Genomic DNA, 20,626 nt, shown 5'->3' on the forward strand with positions numbered 1-20,626 from the left:
TGAAATTTATCTTTTATCATAAGAGAAACAATGTCATAATTTTTTGACAAAAATTATTTAACTTTATTTTTAATTTGAAATGGTTTTTATTTAACTAAAATAATTCAAGGTTTTTTTTATTGCTTGATATTGCTCACAACATTATAATAAGAATTGCTTTATTTATCTTTTTTTTAACAATAATTTATCAATATAGTTGTTATTTAAGGTAATTTTTTTGGGCAGTGCAACTTATTTACAAAAAAAAAAAAAAATCACAAAATGACTAATGTTTTATTTATATTACAAAATAGCAAGAAATCATTATAAACAATGTAAAATGAATATTCGTTTCAAGTGTACACTTCTTCTCCTCTCTGTCTTTCTATCTCTATCATATGTGTTCCTGCCCTAGTTTGAATTCCACTCATTTCAAACATTAAGCTAATCGAACCTTGCGACATATTTAAAAAAAAAATCGAAGAGATTCGAGAGGTGCAAATGATACTATAAAGAAAACACATTTGATGTGTAATTCAACTCCCTCAATAACAATAGACGTCATCGATCTCAACTAAATATGTAAATCGTATAATTTGGTTTGGATTGAATCTATTAGTCGAACTAAATTTCAGTTGATAGTGTGACAACAAAAGTTTGATCCAATTCAATTCCCTTTCGCTATTCAGTTTAACTTGTAATAATAAATAATAATAAAATTACAACCGTGGCTTACGTCATTAATTATTAAATATTTAAATGTTTGCGGCGAAAGCGACTCGGCGGCGATGAATACAAGAGAATAATACGTTTGAAGCCTGTCTTGGAAAGACCTAAAAGACAAAAGTGTGTGTGAACACACACGTAACAGATAATCTTCAATTGTCAAGATCGTCAATATGAAGTCAAAATTCGAAAGAGAGCATCAGTAGTACACATGTTTTCTTGGTAATAAATAAAAAAGAAAAAAAAAAGAAAAAAGAAAATACAACGAAAGAGAAGTCTGGTTGTCCAACAACTCTTTTCTTCTAGAGACTCTATATAAACACTGTAAAGACACCAACACTAAACATCAAAACAACAGCAACACATAAACATAAACGTTCGAACAAGTCACTCGCTTCCGATTTCCATTTCAACTCATCCTTTCCCAAAGAAGAAGAAAAGGAAATGGCGGTTGATCGGGGGGCTGTGAGTGTGAGCGTGTCAGGGAAGATTTCTGGCCGTCTGATCCCAAAGAGAGGCCAGGTCAAGATGACTGTGGTGTGTCTTCTCATTCACTCTTTTTCTTCAATCTTTTCACCTCAGAATCGCTGCTCTTGAGCTCTTCAACACACACTTTTCTCTCGGGAAAGGAACCAAAAAAACATGCCGTCCTTTTTTTTTTTGTTTGGGCCACTTTCAGGCTATGAAAAAAAAAAATTGTACTTCGTAGGCAAAATGAAAGTTCTGAGGGTTTCATGTGTTTTTTTTCTCCTTGTTACGTGATGAAAATTCCAGTGTGTGTTTTAGTTGTAGGAACCAGGTTCATATCGGTTTAATAGATTTTTCCTTTTATTTCTTTACTTATTATTATCTTAAATTTTGTAACTTTTGTCTTAGTTATGTTCTTTCTTCTTGGATGTGTGGTTTGAATGGAATCTCAAAAACAGAAGTCGAGAATTTAAGCGTCAGTACTAATATTGTATGAGATCAAAAGATTTAACCGGCAACATATTATTTCAACTCATCAAATCCAACAATAAAAATGAGCTAATGTACATGTCATGTCAATGATATCATTTATTTTGAACTGTGTATAAAACTATAAATCAAATAGACCAAAAATCCAAGAACTCCATATCTCGGAAATTAATAACAGAGCAGCTCTGCATTTACTAACTCTTAACCGATTCTGGTGTTGTCTCTGCCGAACACAAGAGTGGTCGCCCAATTCACCGCCACGTAGAATCGGTTCCTCCAGCTGACGACACGTGTCAGGTAAGCAGAGCGCCAGATCAGCCAGCTGACGAACCCGGCGTGGGTTATCCCCTTCGAGTCCTGCGATACGGTCGGATTAGTTTTGAGAAATTTCATTTTTGTAACTATTTTGCGAATCTATTACTTTGAAATCGGCAAGTTAGCAAGAATATCCTTATATTATATACACCTTAGACTTGCGCAAATCGACCAAAGCCTTGTATCGGCCAACGGAAGCCATGCTTCCGAGGTGGTTGTAGACGAAAGGGTCTCCGAGAGCGACGTCTTTTGCGCTCAACGCTTTGCCTCCCTTTTGCTTTCCGATCTTGTTGAACAGCTCTGCCAAAAACTTTCCCTGCCGCTCTGCGACCTGCAAACGAAAAAAAAAAAAGATTTAAATTAGTGAACCAAATGGTGGGTTTGAGATACACAAGAGAAGGGAATGGAATATGTGGTTCGTCAAACCTGAGCGAGAGCTGGAAGAACGGAACGTCCGGTCTGTTCGAGAAAACCGGCACAGTCTCCGAGAGCAAACACGTCGTCCACCGAAGGGACTCTAAGCCACTCGTCCACGCCAATCCTTTTCAATTGACAAATAAATAAATAAATAAAACTTGTCAGTTAAGTTTTCCATTCATACTAGTTTCAGTAGTGATTAAAATGTTTCCGATGAATGACCAATGAAAATACTGGCATATATATTTAAATAAATTGCAAATTTCGTTACTAAAAAAAAAAAAAAAGATACATAGCCGTAACTTTGGAGTTATTGCCAAAGTTACTGAAATTGTAACGAATAGAAATAATCAACTTTTTAAGTGGTCAGGTTTTCTCTGTAATTTAATCTTTCGTACTAGTGAGTGTACCTTCCTCCTGCAGATTTGGGTAGATCAAGCGATTTCACAAAGCCCGACGGTCCAACTCCGGTGGACCACACCAAGAGGCCGTACGGCACGTCGGTCCCATCGTTAAGAATTATCTTCTCGGCATGAACCTCTCTCACGACCCCGCGCATAAGTCGAACTCCGGACTAAAGCAATAGAGATATTATCTCGGTTCTAATTAAAAGTCTTACAGCCAGAAGAATATCGACTTTGATTCGATGGACTTACTTTGGTCAAGTGGTCCGTCGCATATTGCCTCAACCCAACATCAAAGGAGGACAGGATTTCATTTGCCTGAAAAGAAGATCTTATATACATTGTGATTTTTGCGTCCTTTGAAAAGACCGATTATTACCTCAATGAGCGTTACTCGGACGTAGTCTTTGACATGGGCGTAGCTCTCTTTGACATCTCTCATGATAAAATCGCTCAACTCGCCACTGAACTCGACCCCCGTGGGACCGCCGCCGATGACTACACAGTGAAGGAGACGCTTTTTTTCTTCCGCCGGAATTCCTGCGCCACCGAAAAATGCATTAGAGCCAAAAAGGCATTGGCTGACCAAGAGTTTTCAAGTCAAACTCACCCTAACAAAATCGGCTTGTTAGGATGTTCATGTTCTACCACGCCTTCTCACGCAAACTGTGGAACATACCATACAGCTGCGGATAATAAAACTGAGTGGTAAAATTATATCGGGGATGATTCGAGGAGCATGAACGTGAGCGAATCGGAACCAACCTGGATTCTCGGAGAGCATTAGGTTCAAGAGAAGCTTCTTCCTGATCTCCTGGGCGTGAGTGACCTCGCGCAGAAAAAAAGCGTGTTCCTTCACGCCCTTGATGCCAAAAGTCAACGGCTCGGCCCCGGATGCGATGACGAGCTTGTCATATGCCACCTTGAACTTGTATGGCTCGCCAGATGTCAACCCCCCGGTCTCCACCGTCTCGCAGCATAGCTGAAAAGGGCCCGAACAAATACATAAACAATACTTGACATGAAAAGGTATATTAGTGCACAGAAACATTATCGAAACCTCGTGAAAGTTTAAGGTCATTAGTTATTCATTGCAGTACCAATAGATTTTATGATACTTCACAATGTAGCAGAGCACAGAGCAAAAACAAAAGCAATTGATGTAGGCACACAAACACATAATCAAAACATCGTGAAGCTTAAGACCACGGGTTTCATTATCACAAGTTAATTTAACCAAACAATAGCTAACTAGCACAAAGACATAATCAAAACCACGTGACACCTAAATCACGAGTAAACCACCTAATTACCAATTTTTTTTTCAGATTTTTTTTTCTTCATAACCATGGTATCCGGGTTAAACCCGACTAAATCCACAACGCCCTGACATTATCGACCTGGGAGATTAATCGTTGCGTCAATGACGGAATCGAACCGGGGGCTGATAATGTCCCAAAAATCACCCTTACCACTAGGCCATCTTATTTTTCAAACGAAACCCCCTACTAAACTTTTGAAAATTAAAATTTCACCCCAATTTTTTTACATTTTTAGCCTAACATTATATGATTTTTTTTCACCCTATACAAAATGTAGAATAATTTTTTTAACAAATTTTTGCCAAATCCTAGCTCCGCCCAGTGCATATAACTCATCGAACTAACAAAGCACAAACACATAGTCAAAAGACCCAACCATCAATTACTCTCCTCCCATTACTAATCGAAACAAGTTACCCCCATTATTCAGACGAAACCCTTAACTAAAAACTTTTGAAAATTAAAATTCCACCCACTAATTTTTATTTTCTAACACACCGCATACAAAATTCAGAACAATTTTTTTTTTCTTTTAATAAAATTTGCCCCCCACTACAAAGCACAAACACATAGTCAGTGCAAGGCCCAAAACTCCCAAAAATCGCCTTTACCACTAGACCAACCCCTTAAGAATTAAAATTTCACCCCTAATTTTAATTTTCTTACACACCGCGAACAAAATTCAGAATAATTTTTTTTCTCTATATCAGATTCGCCCCCCTGACTAGGAATCCTAGCTCCGCCGAGTGCATATAACTCATCAAAATAACAAAAGCACAAACACATAGTCAGTGCAAGGCCCAAAAATCGCCTTCACCACTATACCAACCCCTTAAGATTTAAAATTTCACCCCTAATTTTTATTTTCTAACACACCGCGAACAAAATTCAGAATAAATTTTTTCTTCTTCTTCTGTTTATCAAATTCGCCTCCGACTATTAACTCATCAAAATAACACGTTCACAGACCTCGTGGGCATGGGTGTCGAGTGAGGTGCAGGTGGCGAGGTAGAAGTGGGAGGCGGGGGCGGAGGAGAGCGCGGCCTGGATCCTGCCGACGGGCTCGGCCACGGAGCGAAACTCGAGGGTGCCGACGCAGGTGGACGCCAGCAGCGGCGTGAACACCATGTGGTTCCGCGGCGAGACGCACACCACGTCGTACTCCTCCGTGTCCACCCCCTTCAGGAACCGGCATGCCGCCCACCCCGTCCCCAACACCACCACCCGAGGCTTCTCGCTCGACCGCGTCGCCCCCAACCCCGGCACCGCCTTATTCCTCACCGCCGCCGCTCTTTCCTCTTCCCACTCCGACCCGTAGTCCTCCTCTTCCATCGCCGCCGCGGCTGATGAGCTCGAGAACATTGATAATCCCCTCGGCGGCGGTGGCTCGTAACGGTGCTTGGAGATTGTGTTGTTCGTCTTCTTCGTTGCTCTCGCGCCGGTGGTTCTGGCGATTCTCGCCAGTGCCGTGGTTCTTGATAGGAGAGCTTTTGTCGCCATTGTTCCTTTTTTTTTTCTAGAAAAGGAAAAAGAATCAGAGAAAATGACTTGGTGTGCGCTATTATTATATGTAGTGTTGAGAATTGTGTGTGTACGGATGGTTGTGTATTTTTGCGGCGGTGATAACGAAGACTGAATCGTGAAACTGAACTGTGAATTTTTTTAATCGATAAATACCAAAAAAAATAAAAAAATCAGAACGAATCAACAGATCTCAATAAACAGAAGTGAACCAGCTGGACTCAACCTAGCGCAAATTTTAATATACATTCTCGTAGAATTAATGGTTTATGAAACGGAAAAGGAAAAATGGTGGAGAGTTCTGAGATTATGTGAGACGAAGGGTTAGAGAAACGTTACTTTTGAAGAAGAGCAGAGTTTGAATATTGTCTTTGTTCTTCACGCCTCCGATGTTTTAGGTTGAAGTGTTCGACAGAACTTTTGATCTCTCTCTCTCTCTCTTCTGCTCTTGCGGCACTATAAATATCTTCTGTGGTAAGTGTGTAGTTTTCGAAGTTGGTTGAATGTTCACACGCTTCAGCGAATCAGCGACTTGAAGCGCAAGAATAGTTTTGGACAAAATCTGAGCGACAGAAATAAAATATTATTAAATAAATCTGTACGTTTCTAAAGTTCGAGGAAAGAAGCGTACAACTCCGTATATTCTCTTTCATGGTTGGGAAATTCCAAATTGAATTAGAATCCGAAAAACGTGCTAACGCCTAAAAGACAATAATACCCCTGGAAGAGTTGGTCGATGATGTTGAGTATTCTGAAGGGTAGTTTCGAGTTTTCGTTTCAAATATGTTGACTAGCCGCTTGAAGTCAGTGATTCGGTCCCCTGGGCCCAGCTGTATTCATGGCTGCGGAAGATACCCAAATTTGAACCGTAATAAATGTTTAAAAAATGAAGTCCAAATGGTTCTAATTTATTTTGTTTTCCCAATAATATGGGTTCATAATTCAACGTTTCTGTTAGAAGCTTCTGAACAGACTGAATAACTCCTGGTTATTCGGAAATTTTTATTTTCTAAATTCTAGAATCTATGTCTTTATTAGACACAAGGAATATGTATTTATCTTTGAGAAAAAAAAAATGTATTAATAGATGATACTGCTTCCATTATTATCACTTTTCAGTCAATAAATCCTTGTGAATTAATTGTTATAAATTTTGGAAGCATATCAAAAGATTCACGTTAATCAAGATTCGCTAGAGTGTCCATCTTTTATTTTCAGAATTATTGTGTTTATTTCGAAAAGGCAAGGAATATGAATTTATGGTTCATAGTTCCTTTACTTTTCAGTGAATTCTTCCCATGTATTGTTGTGTAATTATTCCTATAATTTTTTGCAAGTTGTAAAGACACACTACTCTCCAGTTTGTATGGTAATTTTTTTATTTTTCTAAAATTTCGTGTTTATTTCTTGGAAGATATAAGGAGTACGAGTCGGAAGGTTGATTTATTTCACTTTTTAGTAAACTAATGTATAGTCTTTTCTTCTCCTTTGAAACGGAAATTTAGGTGCAGTTTTTTTTTTGGAAAAAAACAAAAACAAAATTCAAGTGTAGTTGTATAGGCAAATTTGGTTTAAAAAAATCAAGCTGTTATTCTAACACCAATGATTTCGTATGTTTTTCCTTCGTCTTTTAATTGTTCCGAAAGTTTTGTTTTTATTTTTTAGGGATTTCAAGTTTTTTCATCTTTCTAATCGTTTCGAAGTTTTTTAACAATAGTATTTTGGACGTTTTACCTACCAAAAAATTTAGTTTTCCTAACATATTCAACATGGAGTTTCAAATGTGAAGCAGCATTAAATTTTGTTTATCAAGTTTTATTATTATTATTAAAATTGGGAAAATTTAACTACCACAAATAGGACTCTTTTTTTTTTTTTTTAGATTTACCTTTTCTATAAAAATGAAAAATTTACCAAGACCTTAATAACTCTCTTTTTTCCTTTATTTAAAATGATTTTTAGCTCATTTGGTCTCTAAACTTGTATGTTTGAGCATTATTAATGTATAATAAAAAAAACGGAGTTAAACCACCCTCAATGTTTATTCTTTTGGGGCATAACATCCCCCACATTAATTAATTAACAGAAATATCATGTGCGTAGCACATGAAGATGTCATCTTCGCTTTCAGACCCAAGATTATCAAAAGACAAAGGATTGAAGACAAAGGTTTGAAGACAAGGTTTAAGACTTAGTGTTAAGCACGAGGGTTATCGGAGGCAGAGTGTTGAAGACAACAAGTTTTCGAAGACAAAAGGCGAACGGTCGACCACAATTTCCCCTCAAATGTATGTTGTTTATTTTTCTTCTCGAAGTCTTTAATACACCAGACTTTTTTTTGTTTCATTCCTTGTTTTGACATCAGAATATTTAAAGTAGTTACGTATTCTTCATGTTTATGTAGCTAATGTTCTCTTAACAATTTATTGTTATTTTTAGCTTTATTGCAAGAGCACGATGGAAATATGGAGTGATCCATTTGCAATTGCTAATGAGAGTGATGATGATGATGATGATATTAATGATAACGACAAAGACCAATTTACTTATTCGGAAGAAGAAAAATCTGATCGACTTGCCGAGTACTAAGACCAACTCTACATAAAATTGAGTTGGTTTTCATGACGCAATTGGTGGTCAAGTCTTACTTGAAAGTTGTAGTGGAGATTTAGTAGAGTTAAGCAGTTGTCTCTCCGAAGATGAAACAATTGAAATGGTTGGTGGATTGAAGAAGAAATCGAGATGTGTGTACAACGTTAAGATTGATATGTCAAAACGAGTTATAAAGGATTATGCCATAAAAACTCATAGAAGCGTCTTTGGAAAGTGGAAGCAACTCGTTTTTCATTGTAAACATTGAATCAAGAGCATGGTTGTAGTTTGATTTTTCAAGAAGAAAAGTTGGATATAAGTGGTCATGCAAGAAATACTTGAATCAATTTCGAGCACAATCGAATTGGTTATTTAAAGGATCTAAACAAGAAGTGAAAGAAGATACTCTAATAGACATATCGAAACGACAATTTTATAGAGCAATGAAGCTAGCTCAAGACATAACTCATGGCTCTGTGGTGATGCAATACGAGAGGCTTTGGGATTATGTCAAAGAACTGAAAAAGTCCAATCCTAAGTCTACAATCAAGATTAAGTGTTATCCTCTTGGTCCAAACGAAAACAAAAACCCAAATTCTTGAGGATGTATATATGCATGGCTGGAACAAAAAGTGATTGGTTGGCTGGGTGTCGTCGCATTATAGGGCTTGACGGTTATTTTGTGAAGAGTTCATTCAAGGGACAATTACTTTGTGCAGTTTTCATGGACTAGAATAATGCAATTTATCTCATTGCATATGCATTACTTTGTACATTGTGCAATTGGCATGGACACGAATAATACAATTATTTTGGTTGTGCCCACAAATAGGCTTTTATTTCCTGAATATTACATTTTTCAATTTTCATTACTCCAACGAATTACATTCTCAGTTACATTAACACCATCATTGTTTATAATATATCACAAACACATCGAATTGACTTCTTGCGATAACATAGTACATCAACAAAAAGACAAAAATATTGCCAATATGTTAATGACCAAAATGAAAGATGTCCCATTTCTATAATTCTTTATCTGAGCATGTGTTAGTGTAGATTAAAATAACCATATGCTTAAGTATTGAAAAAAAAAACTCATCACATGTCCAATAAAAGCAAATCGTGTTTATAGTATACATACCAAAATAACAAAGAGAGCAAAGCATTACCATCTTAATTACTGAGCAAAACAAAATACATATGTGAATGTGTATCTTGCCTGGAACTTTAGGTTGGGTATTAGGTCGACCACTCGCCCTTTGTCTTCGAAGACTCGTCGTCTTCAACACTTCGCCTCCAACCTATTTGAAATCGTCATCGATAACCCTCGTCTTCAACACTCATCTACCTCATCTTCAATCTTTTCCTAGTTTTGAGAGTTTTTGGTCTGAATGTTATTTACGCTTAGGAAACAAAGACCCAAATATAGAGGGCATATTTATATTATTTAAAAATAGAGAAAATGACGACAAAAATATCTAAAAATAGAGAAAATGACGGCAAAAATATCTAAAATTTTACGTTGGATACACTTAACTACTCATTTTTTTTTACGGCCAAAATATCTAATGTTAGGTTTTGGTATCACCGTTAAGTATATTCAACATAAAACTTTAAGTATTTTTATCGTCATTTTCTTTTAAAATATGAGTCGGAAATATGAAAAAGATGAGATTTTTTGTTCTATCTTTCAAATAAGTCCTCACGTGTCACTCACGCGATGTTTCCGTTAAATACTAAAAAAAATATATATATATTGAGGCCGATTTAACTCTAAAAAAAAGTTTTAAGGACTAATAACGCTAAAACACAAAAATTCGGGACCAAATGAGCTAAAACGTTTTTTTTTTTTTTTTTTTTTTTTAATTCGCTCTCCTTTTTCTCTCTCACTCTTTTCCTCGTCCTCTCTCAATTTTTTCCTCTCTTTGCGTCTTGTATCTTCCCAAACGAGACTGCTCTGATCGGCATCGTCGTCGTTTCGAATAGAGCGCCGAGAGATATCACCAAAGAAGACGACGATAAGAAGTAGAATGCGTACTCGAGGGAGGCTCTGAGGTTCGCTGACGTGGCGGGGCAAGCGGAGGATTTGAAACGATGTCCACGTAGGACTGAGCCCCACCGTGAGAAAGGAGTAAGAATTACCAATATCCTTCTCTCTTAGCTCAGTTCTTTGAGTCTTTACCGATTTATATGTCTCGTTCCTCTTCCATTTCTGAAAAATAAAAATCGTTTCTTTAATTTAGGTCATTTTTATTTTTAAAGCGTCTTTTGAATTTCAGGATGATATTTGTGTGTCTGAAATCAATGCAACAGGTGAGTCTTTCTTCGTTTTATTTTTCTTTCTGAATTTAGTATGTGTTTTTAAGTGTATTTGATTTTTTATACTTTCTGGGAGAACTTTTTTTTTTAGTTTGGGAATCTGATTAAAGTTTTGTTTGTTTTATCTTCTTCTCAGGTGGTTCGGGACGATTAAGCGAAGTCAGAGTCTGGGCCAATTGAAAGAACGCCATATGGGAAAAGAAGAATTCTCTTCTCTGGCTCTATACATGACCAAAGAAGTCAGGTGTGTTTTTCATCTCGCAAATGTGTGAAGATTTGATAGAGAAGGCTAAAGATGGAGGTTTAGATGTGATTGAGACCTGTGTGTTTGAAATGTTCATGAGCCCACTTAAGGTAGCGTATATTTCTCATACGCGTCTCTGTGTAAGCCTTCCTCGAAGCGTATTGGATCATCTTTTCGAACTTCCGGTGCAAATCGCAGAGCTGCGTTGCCGGAGGCGAGATCGTCGTTGTCGTACAATACACACCAAATCACAAACACCTAAAACACAAATCTCTCTGTAAACATAAAAACCTAAAGTCGCACCAAACCAGAAATTCTGAGAAGCCCAAGCATACATCCGGTAAAATAAAGCTATGAACTTTTTATTCTCTCATCCTCTTGCGATGAACATAATCTCAGCCACGAAACGCGGTCTGTCCTCGAAGTATTGCAAAGGTGAATTTCAGATCACAAGCTCGAATTTTAAAACTTTGCTAATGAGGTGTTTTTTTTTTTTTTTTTTTTAATTCCTTCCTGGTTCGATTTAATCGCAGTGTCATCGTGTCTCTCCTCTTTCCATTCCTCGGTGGAAGCCCAGTCTCCCGACCAAGAAGTGGTGATTGCTTTGGGAAGCAACGTGGGCGATAGGCTCGGCAATTTCGACGAAGCCTTGCGGTTGATGAAAGGGTCGGGAATCCGCGTGGCGAGGCACGGGTGTCTGTACGAGACCGCACCGGCGTACGTGACCGATCAGCCTCGGTTCCTCAACTCCGCCGTGAGAGCCCACACCAAGCTCGGGCCTCACGAGCTCTTGCGAGCGCTGAAGAAGATCGAAAAAGACATGGGCCGGCTTTCAGACGGCGTAAGGTACGGCCCGAGGCCCATCGACTTGGACATCTTGTTCTACGGCAAGTTCAGGGTCTGCTCCGACGTCCTCACCGTACCCCACGAGAGAATTTGGGAGAGGCCTTTCGTGGTTGCGCCGCTGATAGATTTGCTGGGATCGGCTATTGACAACGACACCGTCGCTCGTTGGCACGCTTTCGCCGATAACCCCGACGGGCTTTTCGGGTCCTGGGAGAGATTGGGCGGGGATTCCCTCGTCGGGAAGGGAGGTATGAAGAGAGTTCTTCCGGTTAATAACGGGTTTTGGGATTGGTCGGAGAAAACCTCGGTCATGGGCGTGCTTAACCTGACACCCGATAGCTTTAGCGACGGAGGAAAGTTTATAAGTGTAAACGACGCGGTGTCTCGATTCCGGTCCATGATCTCCGAAGGGGCTGATATGATCGACATCGGCGCCCAATCCACGCGCCCCATGGCTTCCAGGTAAAGGTTGACATTTTGACCGGTTAAATTTAAGAGGTCGATTGATTAACGTTTTAACCGGTTAACCAGTCACCAAGAAAGTAAAATATCGAAACTAACGGTTAATTAGTTAGCCGTTAACTGTTCAGAATAAATAAAAGGTTTAACCGGTTGACCATTTGCCCACCTTTACTTCCAGGGTTTCTCCGGAGGAAGAAATGGAGAGGCTGATTCCGGTCCTCGAGGCCGTTCTGGCGACGCCGGAAGCCGAGGGAAAGCTCGTCTCCGTCGACACTTTCTACTCCGACGTCGCTTCGGAAGCGATCGCCAGCGGGGCCCACATCGTGAACGACGTCTCCGCCGGGAGCCTCGATCGCCGGATGTTCGAGGCCGTCGCGAATCTCGGTGTCCCTTACGCGGCGATGCACATGAGAGGAGACCCGTCAACGATGCAGAGCGCCGAGAATCTGAGATACGACGGTGATGATGTCTGCAAAGAAGTTGCTTCCGAGTTGCACTCGAGGCTCGAGGACGCTGAGCTGGCGGGAATCCCGGCTTGGAGGGTCATTATCGACCCTGGGATCGGGTTCTCGAAGAACACGGAGCAGAGTCTGGATGTTCTCAGGGGCTTGCCGGGTATCCGAGCAGAGATCGCGAAGAAAAGCCTGGCATTGTCTCGTGCGCCTCTGCTCATCGGACCTTCGAGGAAAAGGTTTTTGGGGGAAATATGTTCTCGCCCCGAACCGGCGGAGAGAGACCCGGCTACAGTCGCTTCGGTGACAGCCGGGGTTTTGGGCGGCGCGAACATCGTGAGAGTACATGATGTCAGAGGCAATGTTGATGCCGTGAAGCTCTGCGATGCGATTTTGAGAAGGAATAGGAAGTAAAAAAAACGGTTTTTTTTTTTTGGCCAAGTTCTGCCATGTAGTACTCTTGCAGGTTTAGAATTTTGTTTAATTTTTTATTTATTTTATTATTATTATTTTGTGTGCTTTGTTGGATTCTTTGATGATTATTAACAAGCGTTTTTTTTTTCTTCTTATTTTTCTGTGTGTTATTTATATGTATCTTTCTTTACATAAATTTTGAAGCAGAATCCGATGAAACGTTGCATTTGTCTGTCGATAATTTAATTTTTAGCTTAGTACTAAAAAAAAACTAATCCTGTATTCTTTTTTTGCACTTGGCTAAACTTGGACATCGGAACCAGAATTAACCGGAAGTTCTAGTTCCGTGTGAGGTGCGAAAATACTCGATAAAATTCGGAAGTAATTCATTCAAATACTATTCCTTCTAATTTATATTTTTTTATGTTAACCACCATCGATACAAAACTATTTCGTGACTAAATTATCACGAAATTACGAAACACAGGAATTTGTGACAAATTTGTCATGAAAGTACTGTGTTTTGTGATAAGTTTGTCACAAAATTCGGGGTTTTTTTTTTTTTTTTTTTTTTGGTGACGGATCACCCAATGGTATTTCTTTTTAATCAATGATTCTAACTTACAAAGTACAATATTCTTTGATAGTCTCAGACTCTCAGTTAAAGACATTGGAGACTTTTGTGAATGAGATAAAGTCGCAGTTTTGTAGACTTTCAAAAGGCGATTCAAGCTAGTGTGAGTGAGCTAGCAAAAGACGGCAAAGGTTTGAAAGACGACGGTGTACGGTAGCCAATGACAAACTTGTGGAAGAGTCTGACAAGCAGTTCAAGGCCAAAGAGGAAGACGAGGAGAAAAAGAGGAAAGATGAAGAAGAGACCAAGAAGAAAGAATAAGTCTTAACTAGAACAATCATATAAAGATGAGTCGTTTATTTGTAAGTGTGCACGTAAGTAAGTCATAAGTTAAAGAGTACATACTGTTTTAATAAATATTGTCTGAAACCTAATTTTTGAAAGCTATGTCATCTTGAGAAACAATGGTCTCATGCATGACTAATTTAATTTTGTGTGAAAGACATGGAAACAATTTATGTCCAAAAATCACAACATAGACTTAAGTCGGCGTTGCAAATCCTTGTACGGAGTCGCCAAATACCCGATTCAATAACATTGCTAATCTCACTCCACCTTGAGCTATGCGCTTCATTAAGATGGGCATCCTAGTCTTAAAGTAATCATCTGCAAACATAATTAAATTCCAGGAGAAAAGAAAAAAGGTCATTACTTTCCAATCTTTTCTTTCTTTATAATACCGAGAATGATAGACGGGGAAAAATTTGTGAGTTTTTCTTCATATAGTTGCATAATAATTATCTTGAAATAAAATATAAGTGTTTTGGAATTTTCAAAAGTAAAAAAGTTAATAAAAATTATCTACTACAAATAAATTGTAAACACAAATGTTAATTAAGTGATGAGCAATATACTTTTAAGAAGATTCTTAAAGAGTGAGAAAAAAGAGAGAAAAATAGCAACTATATATTCTCAAAATGTTCTCATAGGACCAAAATTGATGACTATATATTCTCAAAATGTTCTCTTAGGACAATATTAATGATTGCTAAAAGAAGTCATATCTCATATAGAGATGTAACGTGATTCCGTGACGAGAGACAATAGCAGAAATTACAAAAGTGTCACAAAGTAATGGTGAAATATATAAATATGTTTATAGTTTTTGGCTTTTCAAAGTACCTGAAAGCGTTGTGCCAGCCTTAACGCCTTTGTAACCCCATTTGCATGCTAAGCCAATACTCTCCACAGCATACCTGGATAAAAAGAAAAAAATAATTAGAAAGAAGAAAACAAAATGAAGCTAAATAAGTTAAGAATACTATTTTTTAAATGGTCTAATGAAGAGAATACTAACTTATTCACACATGAAGCAAGATCGTCACAATCTCTCCACGACTCTACATCATCTGTCCAGATTCCCTGGAACATTAAAGTTGAAAATGTTATAGTAGTAAATAATTGAATAATATTTAACGTGGAAAAATATTGGTGTATTTTATTTTATTAATCTTACATGGGTGAAATTTTGTTGGATATGTTCTAGAAGAAGGTCCATGTCCTTGTCGTAGTAATCGGCCATAGCTGTGAGTACAATCTCTCTATCCCATACCTAATTGTTTTCATTACGATCACGACATCGTGTCATGCCAATAATATCTTACGACCAACAATGAAATCGATTTAAAAAAGAATTAAGCTTTAATTACGTGATGCAAATTTGATTTGTGTCTGAACCAACGTAAATCAATGGTATTTCCTCCTTCGTCGCTCGTGAATCCCACGTGCATCGGCTGCCAAAGAAAAGATAATTAAATAAATAATAAAAGAATGTAGGAAAATTGATAGCAATAATATTATATGTTTGACAATTATCAAAAATCAATCAAAACTCAAATATTGACACATCTAATAACAAAACCCAAAGCTTTAATTATTCCTGTCAATTTCCCAATAAGGTATTAGATAAATAGCCACGGTAAAGAAAAAAAAATACAAAATAGCTAAGGCCTTGTTTGTTTCTTCATTTGAAAACTGTTTTTGACTTTTCTAACTTGAACAGTTTTTTGAAAAAACTGAATTGACTGTTTGTTTGATGATTCTCATAATACAACTCAAAAAGTTTTCAAACTGTTTTCTGTTTTAATGAAGAAAATCAGAAAACTGTTTTTAGATGTTTTCTAATTTTTTCACTCAACTTTTTTAACTTTTTTTTTTTAATAAATCCTCTTGACATTTCCTTCTCTCCTATCAACATCATTTCATTTTCCTCACTTTTGATTATCGAATTTGTTTTCGTTTCCTGAAAAACTTAAGTTTTACAATTATGTCAAACTTTAAACAATCGAAACTCCATTTTACAAACTATTAATTGGTCGTGATCCTCTCGTCGAACACATGAGTTTTCACTATTTTTAGTCAACATTAGGTATCCAAATTTGATATTTGTTGTATTGACTACAAAGACAAACGGTGTTTTCCGATAAACTTGTGAACAATCATTATTACTAAAGGTACGACCATTATATTCGCAGCAAAGACTTTCAATTAGTATATATCTCGACGCCTAATTCTTATGTGAATTATTATACTACAATTACAAAAAACTGAATAAAAAAAACTGAAATTCTTACCAAACAATTATTTGAAAACAACTGCAAAAATTTTTTAGACTACAACTATATGAAAACAAAAACAGTTTGAGTGAACTACCAAACAAGCCCAAGGTTCTAAGCTTGTAGCAAAATAGCCAATATTTAAAATAAAAAATAGCACATGTTAATACTTTGTATAGTGTCAAACGCGGTGTTTTAGCTAAAAAATTTAAAGCATGGACTATTTTGCTTAATAAAAATCCTGACTTTAGATATATTCCCAATTAATGTAGGACTATAATTTGTCCCATATTTTTTTAAGTAAAAACCACATAATTTGGATGAAATTAAATACGGTAAATACTAAATGAATATACCTGGTGGATATCTCCCATGAAGTGTGATACGAACAACAAAGCCTCAGTCATGTTATCTGATAATAATTAACACGAGTAAAATCACCATATAGAAAAAAATGTCATTTAATTAATTAATCAATTAACACACAATCAATTACGTCTACGATCAGAGGTGCCATGTCGAAAGTGGGAGAGCTGCGCGGTGTAGTTATGGATGGCACCGGCAACGCACATGTCCTTTAGCCCTTTCGGATCATGGCAATCCCCTAAAAAACAATTGTTTTAGGATAATAATAAAAAAGAAAAATCTATTTTTTTTTCAAGGAAATGAGTAATGCGTACGCGAGTAATCGAAGGTACAAGCTTTGTCAGGAGTGTCGATGAAGTGAAGCGAAGAGGTCCAACGGTATTTGTTCCAATGCCGGATTTGATCTGCCCACACACACAGACTCGACAAATCTCCGTTCACTTCTTGTGGCAATAGATTTTGTACTGCCTCACTAGCCTCTGGCTCCAACAACGCCTGCTCGAATTTCAAATAACCGCGTGAACGGCCCGGGGGGCTAGTTTGGTAATATTGTAGCTTTTGAAAACTTTACAAAAGAAACCCATAAGTTGTGTCTTGTAAATTGCTGATCGGTCAAATGTACTGAAATTCAAGTGGAAACAGAACTGGAAAACTATATACCTGGGCAATACGACATGTCATAATATGTCCCTCTTTGCTCCAGCCTCGAGTCCTCGGAACCATAACGGAGGCAAAGCCCAGCAACATAACAAACCCGTATAAATTAAATATCCCCATCGCAACACAAATTAACTCGAATTTGTTGATTATTTTTGTTATTCTGTCTTTGTAATCTTGACAACCTACTATATCTTGTTTTCCAATGTGATGGGACGTTACATATTTTATAAGCTAAACAAAACAAACTAAAAGCCGTTGAAGATTCAACTTCCCATTGAGTGCAAGTAACACATGTCCACTGCTTTAAGTTTAGTGTTACTTCCATTATTTTATTCATGTACTCAACATGTTACGTGCAAAACAAGCAAGATATAATATATATCTACATATTAAAAAAAGGGAATACCAAAATATTATTTTGGATGGAATCAAATAGGTTTATCTGTGAAGTGTCAATTCCCATTTTGTTTGTCCTTGTCGAAAAGAGTTGACAAGGATCAACATGGTACTCAGCGTATGAGAAACTTCAAGCAACATAATTAACCAAATAAACATGTTAGTGGATTCCACTTTTTTCTCTTTTACCAGCATCCTTTTGTGATCCTCCTATCTTTTAGAATCGGTAATTTTTTCTTCGGACGAGAAGATTCGGTTAAGTATAGCAGCTAAGCGGACCCCACCTTGGGCCAGCCTCTTCTCCACAACAGGAAGCCGGGAAAGGAAATACTCGTCTACAAACAGCACAAAAGAGCTAAAAGCTTTAGATATAAAAACAGAAATGACTTGTTCCAAATTTTGATCAACATGCTTGGCTGGGTTACCCCATGTGCACGAATCAGATGATGAGATTTTTCATATCGGTTTTCGTAGGGGAAAAACAAAAAACTATACCAGATTCTCATCATTTTATTGGAAACAGTGAAAATACCTCCCAGTGTGCTTCCTGGTGTGGCATTTCTGTAAGCAAACTTGCAAGCCAAATTAATACTTTCCGATGCATACCTGAAGAATCGATATGAACTCATTGAGACGAGATATACACAGTACACACACACAACACCAACAAACCAGTAAAGAACATGAACTCACGGATCTGGACAGGCAGTTTGATTATCGTTGCAAATTCCCCACGATGACGCACCATTTGACCAATTGTTCTAGATATACATAAGTGGAGAATTTATTATAGACGATATATAGATATAAATAAGCAACACAAAACAGATTCTAGTGTACATGATGAGTTGACTGATCACTAACAGCCATACTTTTGCACTTCAATTGTAAAGAGTATTAATTTTACTATCAAATAGATTGGACATACTTGAATTGCAAGGAGTTTAATCACGGAAGAAAAGAAATACATACCGTAATGTTTTCCTGAATTGATTGTATCATGAATGAAAGATCCGAGTTGTAGAATGTCTTCATAGCAGATTCAATCATCATGGTATCCCACACCTGAAACAAAACCATATATATTGAATATTTGAATGACAATGATACAAAAACTGAAATTTCACCAGATTGAAACTCTGTGAAATCAAGCCTTACGTGGTGGAGGTTTGACTTCCTTCGATACCAGTGTACAATTATCGTGTTCCCTCCCAAGTCTCCAGTGAATCCAACATGTAAAGGCTGACACCATTAAACAAAAATGTCCAGACTTTTAAGATAATGCCCTTTATAAACCGACAGCCCTTGTAATAACTATGCGATTTGCTTTGAAGAAATGAGCTACTGACTATCACCATTTTTACAAGAGTACACAATGCTCAAACCAACCAAATCAAACACAAAAAGATGGCCACAGAACTGTTATTGTCTGTTCATGTGTTACCAGTGCGATAATCATTTCTTACCAACATACAAACACAAACGATAAACCTATGGCCAAATCAATAATATAACTCAATTCCACTAGTCCACAGTTTTCAGCTTCATCTTAAAAAAAAAAACTAACCCGAAGATGGGAAAAGAAAAATCATGTTCTGCATTATCTATACACAATGAACTGTATCTTACATGATTAGGAATTTTGTATTGGAAAATAGGTTATAAATGATCACGAATAAGAATAAGGAACTCCGAACCTGATGGACATCCCCGAGAAAATGAGATAAGAACATAAGCGCCTCCGTTAAATTATCTGTCATCAGAGTAAAGCATACATAACGTAATCAAAACATTCAGTATTTCCGTTTTCGAATCCAAAATAGTTACTCCTTTGATCAGAGGACCTCACATTTCGATTCAAGTAACGAATTCTGATAACCCTCAGAGAGCTGCTTTGTATAGTTGTAAATCGCCCCGGTCACACACCTATCTTTGCGTCCAGCAGAATCATGGCAGTCTCCTATATCACAAAGCCGAATCAAATTAAATAAAATAAAAAACAACTTGCAATGATTCAGAAAGTAAAAAATCTCAAAGGAGTCGCACAACAGATAGCAGCGAAAATCTTTATTCAACTTACTGCAATATTCGTAGTTACACATGAAATCCGGTGTATCGATGAAGTGCAAATCGCCGCTCCACCGATAATGGAATCGAATCTGGTCGGGCCAAGAGCAAACCGACGCCAGATCGCCCTCTGCTGATTCCGGAAGCAATTTTTTCACGGCAGCCATTGCTTCTTCGGTCAAATATCCCTAAAGCGATTAAAAACCATAAGAACCTAGGTTACGCAGTTTAGTCGTGATTCTACAACAATGAAAAGGAGTTTTTGTGATCTCAACCTCGGCTATCTTACAAGTGGCGTAATGGCCTTCTTTTCCCCAACTGAGAACTCCCGGTACCAGTACGGCCAGGAGGAGAACGAGGCTAAGGCCGATCGGCCATAGCCTGAATCCGTACATCACTGACGTCCAGGAGTCCACGACGAATGGGGAGAACCTCTGTTTGGTGACGAAGTGAAAGGTTGACTAAGCAAGGCTTTGACCACAAAGTTTCCATTAATAGTTGAAGGAACTACCTCAACGTTTCCCTCAAAAAAAAAAAAAAAAAACTACCTCAACGTTATTTCACTTTTTAGCTATTGTTTCATGGAGGAAATTAGCTCTATAAAACTTGGTGGCCCAATGAAAATTTATTGGATGATGTTATATATATTATATAGGACCTATTTAGGTAAATAAGGGTTATGACTTACTAAGGGAGATTCTTATTTTAATGGAAATTGATGTAGCTTGAAAATTTACTAAGTCAAGTAAAGCCAAAGAGATATTGGTTTCACCATTAAAAATGCACTATGTCGCCAAAATTAAAAAGAAGGGAAAAGAGGAACAAATATTGTTTTTTTTTTTTTTTTTTTGAGAAAAGCTCAAGGCATTTAAAGGGTACACTAAAAAAATACAAACATCAAACTTCTTAAAAAGACCTCAAGATATTAAAAATTTTATCTTAATATCCGATGGATGAAAGTATAATTTTAAT

At 37.4% G+C, this 20,626-nt stretch overlaps 4 protein-coding genes across 10 annotated transcripts; 1 reads left to right on the forward strand and 3 right to left on the reverse strand.

The window, feature by feature from the left end:
- Positions 1-1,594: 1,594 nt before the first annotated feature.
- On the reverse strand, positions 1,595-6,425 carry LOC149386038 (internal alternative NAD(P)H-ubiquinone oxidoreductase A1, mitochondrial-like). The gene is made up of 9 exons (XM_089627476.1): positions 5,981-6,425; positions 5,090-5,636; positions 3,564-3,780; positions 3,178-3,338; positions 3,051-3,116; positions 2,805-2,968; positions 2,404-2,518; positions 2,129-2,308; positions 1,595-2,019 (listed from the first exon to the last, which is right to left on the reverse strand). The coding sequence occupies exons 2-9, from the start codon at positions 5,618-5,620 to the stop codon at positions 1,864-1,866; spliced, it is 1,590 nt and encodes a 529-aa protein (XP_089483602.1). The 5' UTR covers positions 5,621-5,636; positions 5,981-6,425; the 3' UTR covers positions 1,595-1,863.
- A 3,723-nt stretch (positions 6,426-10,148) lies between these two features.
- LOC149386039 (folate synthesis bifunctional protein, mitochondrial-like) lies at positions 10,149-13,019 on the forward strand. Of its 5 annotated transcripts, XM_089627049.1 has the most exons (6): positions 10,149-10,370; positions 10,519-10,552; positions 10,695-10,802; positions 10,913-11,237; positions 11,336-12,110; positions 12,289-13,019. In XM_089627049.1, the coding sequence occupies exons 4-6, from the start codon at positions 11,156-11,158 to the stop codon at positions 12,974-12,976; spliced, it is 1,545 nt and encodes a 514-aa protein (XP_089483175.1). In that variant the 5' UTR covers positions 10,149-10,370; positions 10,519-10,552; positions 10,695-10,802; positions 10,913-11,155; the 3' UTR covers positions 12,977-13,019. The 5 variants fall into 5 exon arrangements, with proteins under 5 accessions (XP_089483175.1, XP_089483173.1, XP_089483172.1 ...); XM_089627047.1 differs by having other exon boundaries at positions 10,483-10,552; positions 10,695-11,237; XM_089627046.1 differs by having other exon boundaries at positions 10,695-11,237.
- An 844-nt stretch (positions 13,020-13,863) lies between these two features.
- Positions 13,864-17,447, reverse strand: BFN1 (bifunctional nuclease i). Its single transcript, XM_089625417.1, has 9 exons — positions 17,192-17,447; positions 16,846-17,026; positions 16,662-16,769; positions 16,522-16,577; positions 15,260-15,343; positions 15,067-15,162; positions 14,908-14,972; positions 14,733-14,806; positions 13,864-14,216 (listed from the first exon to the last, which is right to left on the reverse strand). The coding sequence occupies exons 1-9, from the start codon at positions 17,306-17,308 to the stop codon at positions 14,092-14,094; spliced, it is 906 nt and encodes a 301-aa protein (XP_089481543.1). The 5' UTR covers positions 17,309-17,447; the 3' UTR covers positions 13,864-14,091.
- A 149-nt stretch (positions 17,448-17,596) lies between these two features.
- On the reverse strand, positions 17,597-20,185 carry ENDO4 (endonuclease 4). 3 transcript variants are annotated; one of them, XM_089625416.1, is made up of 9 exons: positions 19,930-20,179; positions 19,668-19,842; positions 19,437-19,547; positions 19,285-19,340; positions 18,746-18,829; positions 18,560-18,652; positions 18,281-18,348; positions 18,120-18,193; positions 17,597-17,922 (listed from the first exon to the last, which is right to left on the reverse strand). In XM_089625416.1, the coding sequence occupies exons 1-9, from the start codon at positions 20,047-20,049 to the stop codon at positions 17,798-17,800; spliced, it is 906 nt and encodes a 301-aa protein (XP_089481542.1). In that variant the 5' UTR covers positions 20,050-20,179; the 3' UTR covers positions 17,597-17,797. The 3 variants fall into 3 exon arrangements, with proteins under 3 accessions (XP_089481542.1, XP_089481539.1, XP_089481541.1); XM_089625413.1 differs by having other exon boundaries at positions 19,437-19,842; positions 19,930-20,185; XM_089625415.1 differs by having other exon boundaries at positions 18,560-18,829; positions 19,930-20,184.
- Positions 20,186-20,626: the final 441 nt, after the last annotated feature.

Source organism: Urtica dioica, chromosome 9 (assembly GCF_054948205.1).
Source record: "Urtica dioica subsp. dioica isolate 48M chromosome 9, U.dioica_male_clone48M_v1_H2, whole genome shotgun sequence".
NCBI classification, from domain to species: Eukaryota; Viridiplantae; Streptophyta; class Magnoliopsida; order Rosales; family Urticaceae; genus Urtica; species Urtica dioica.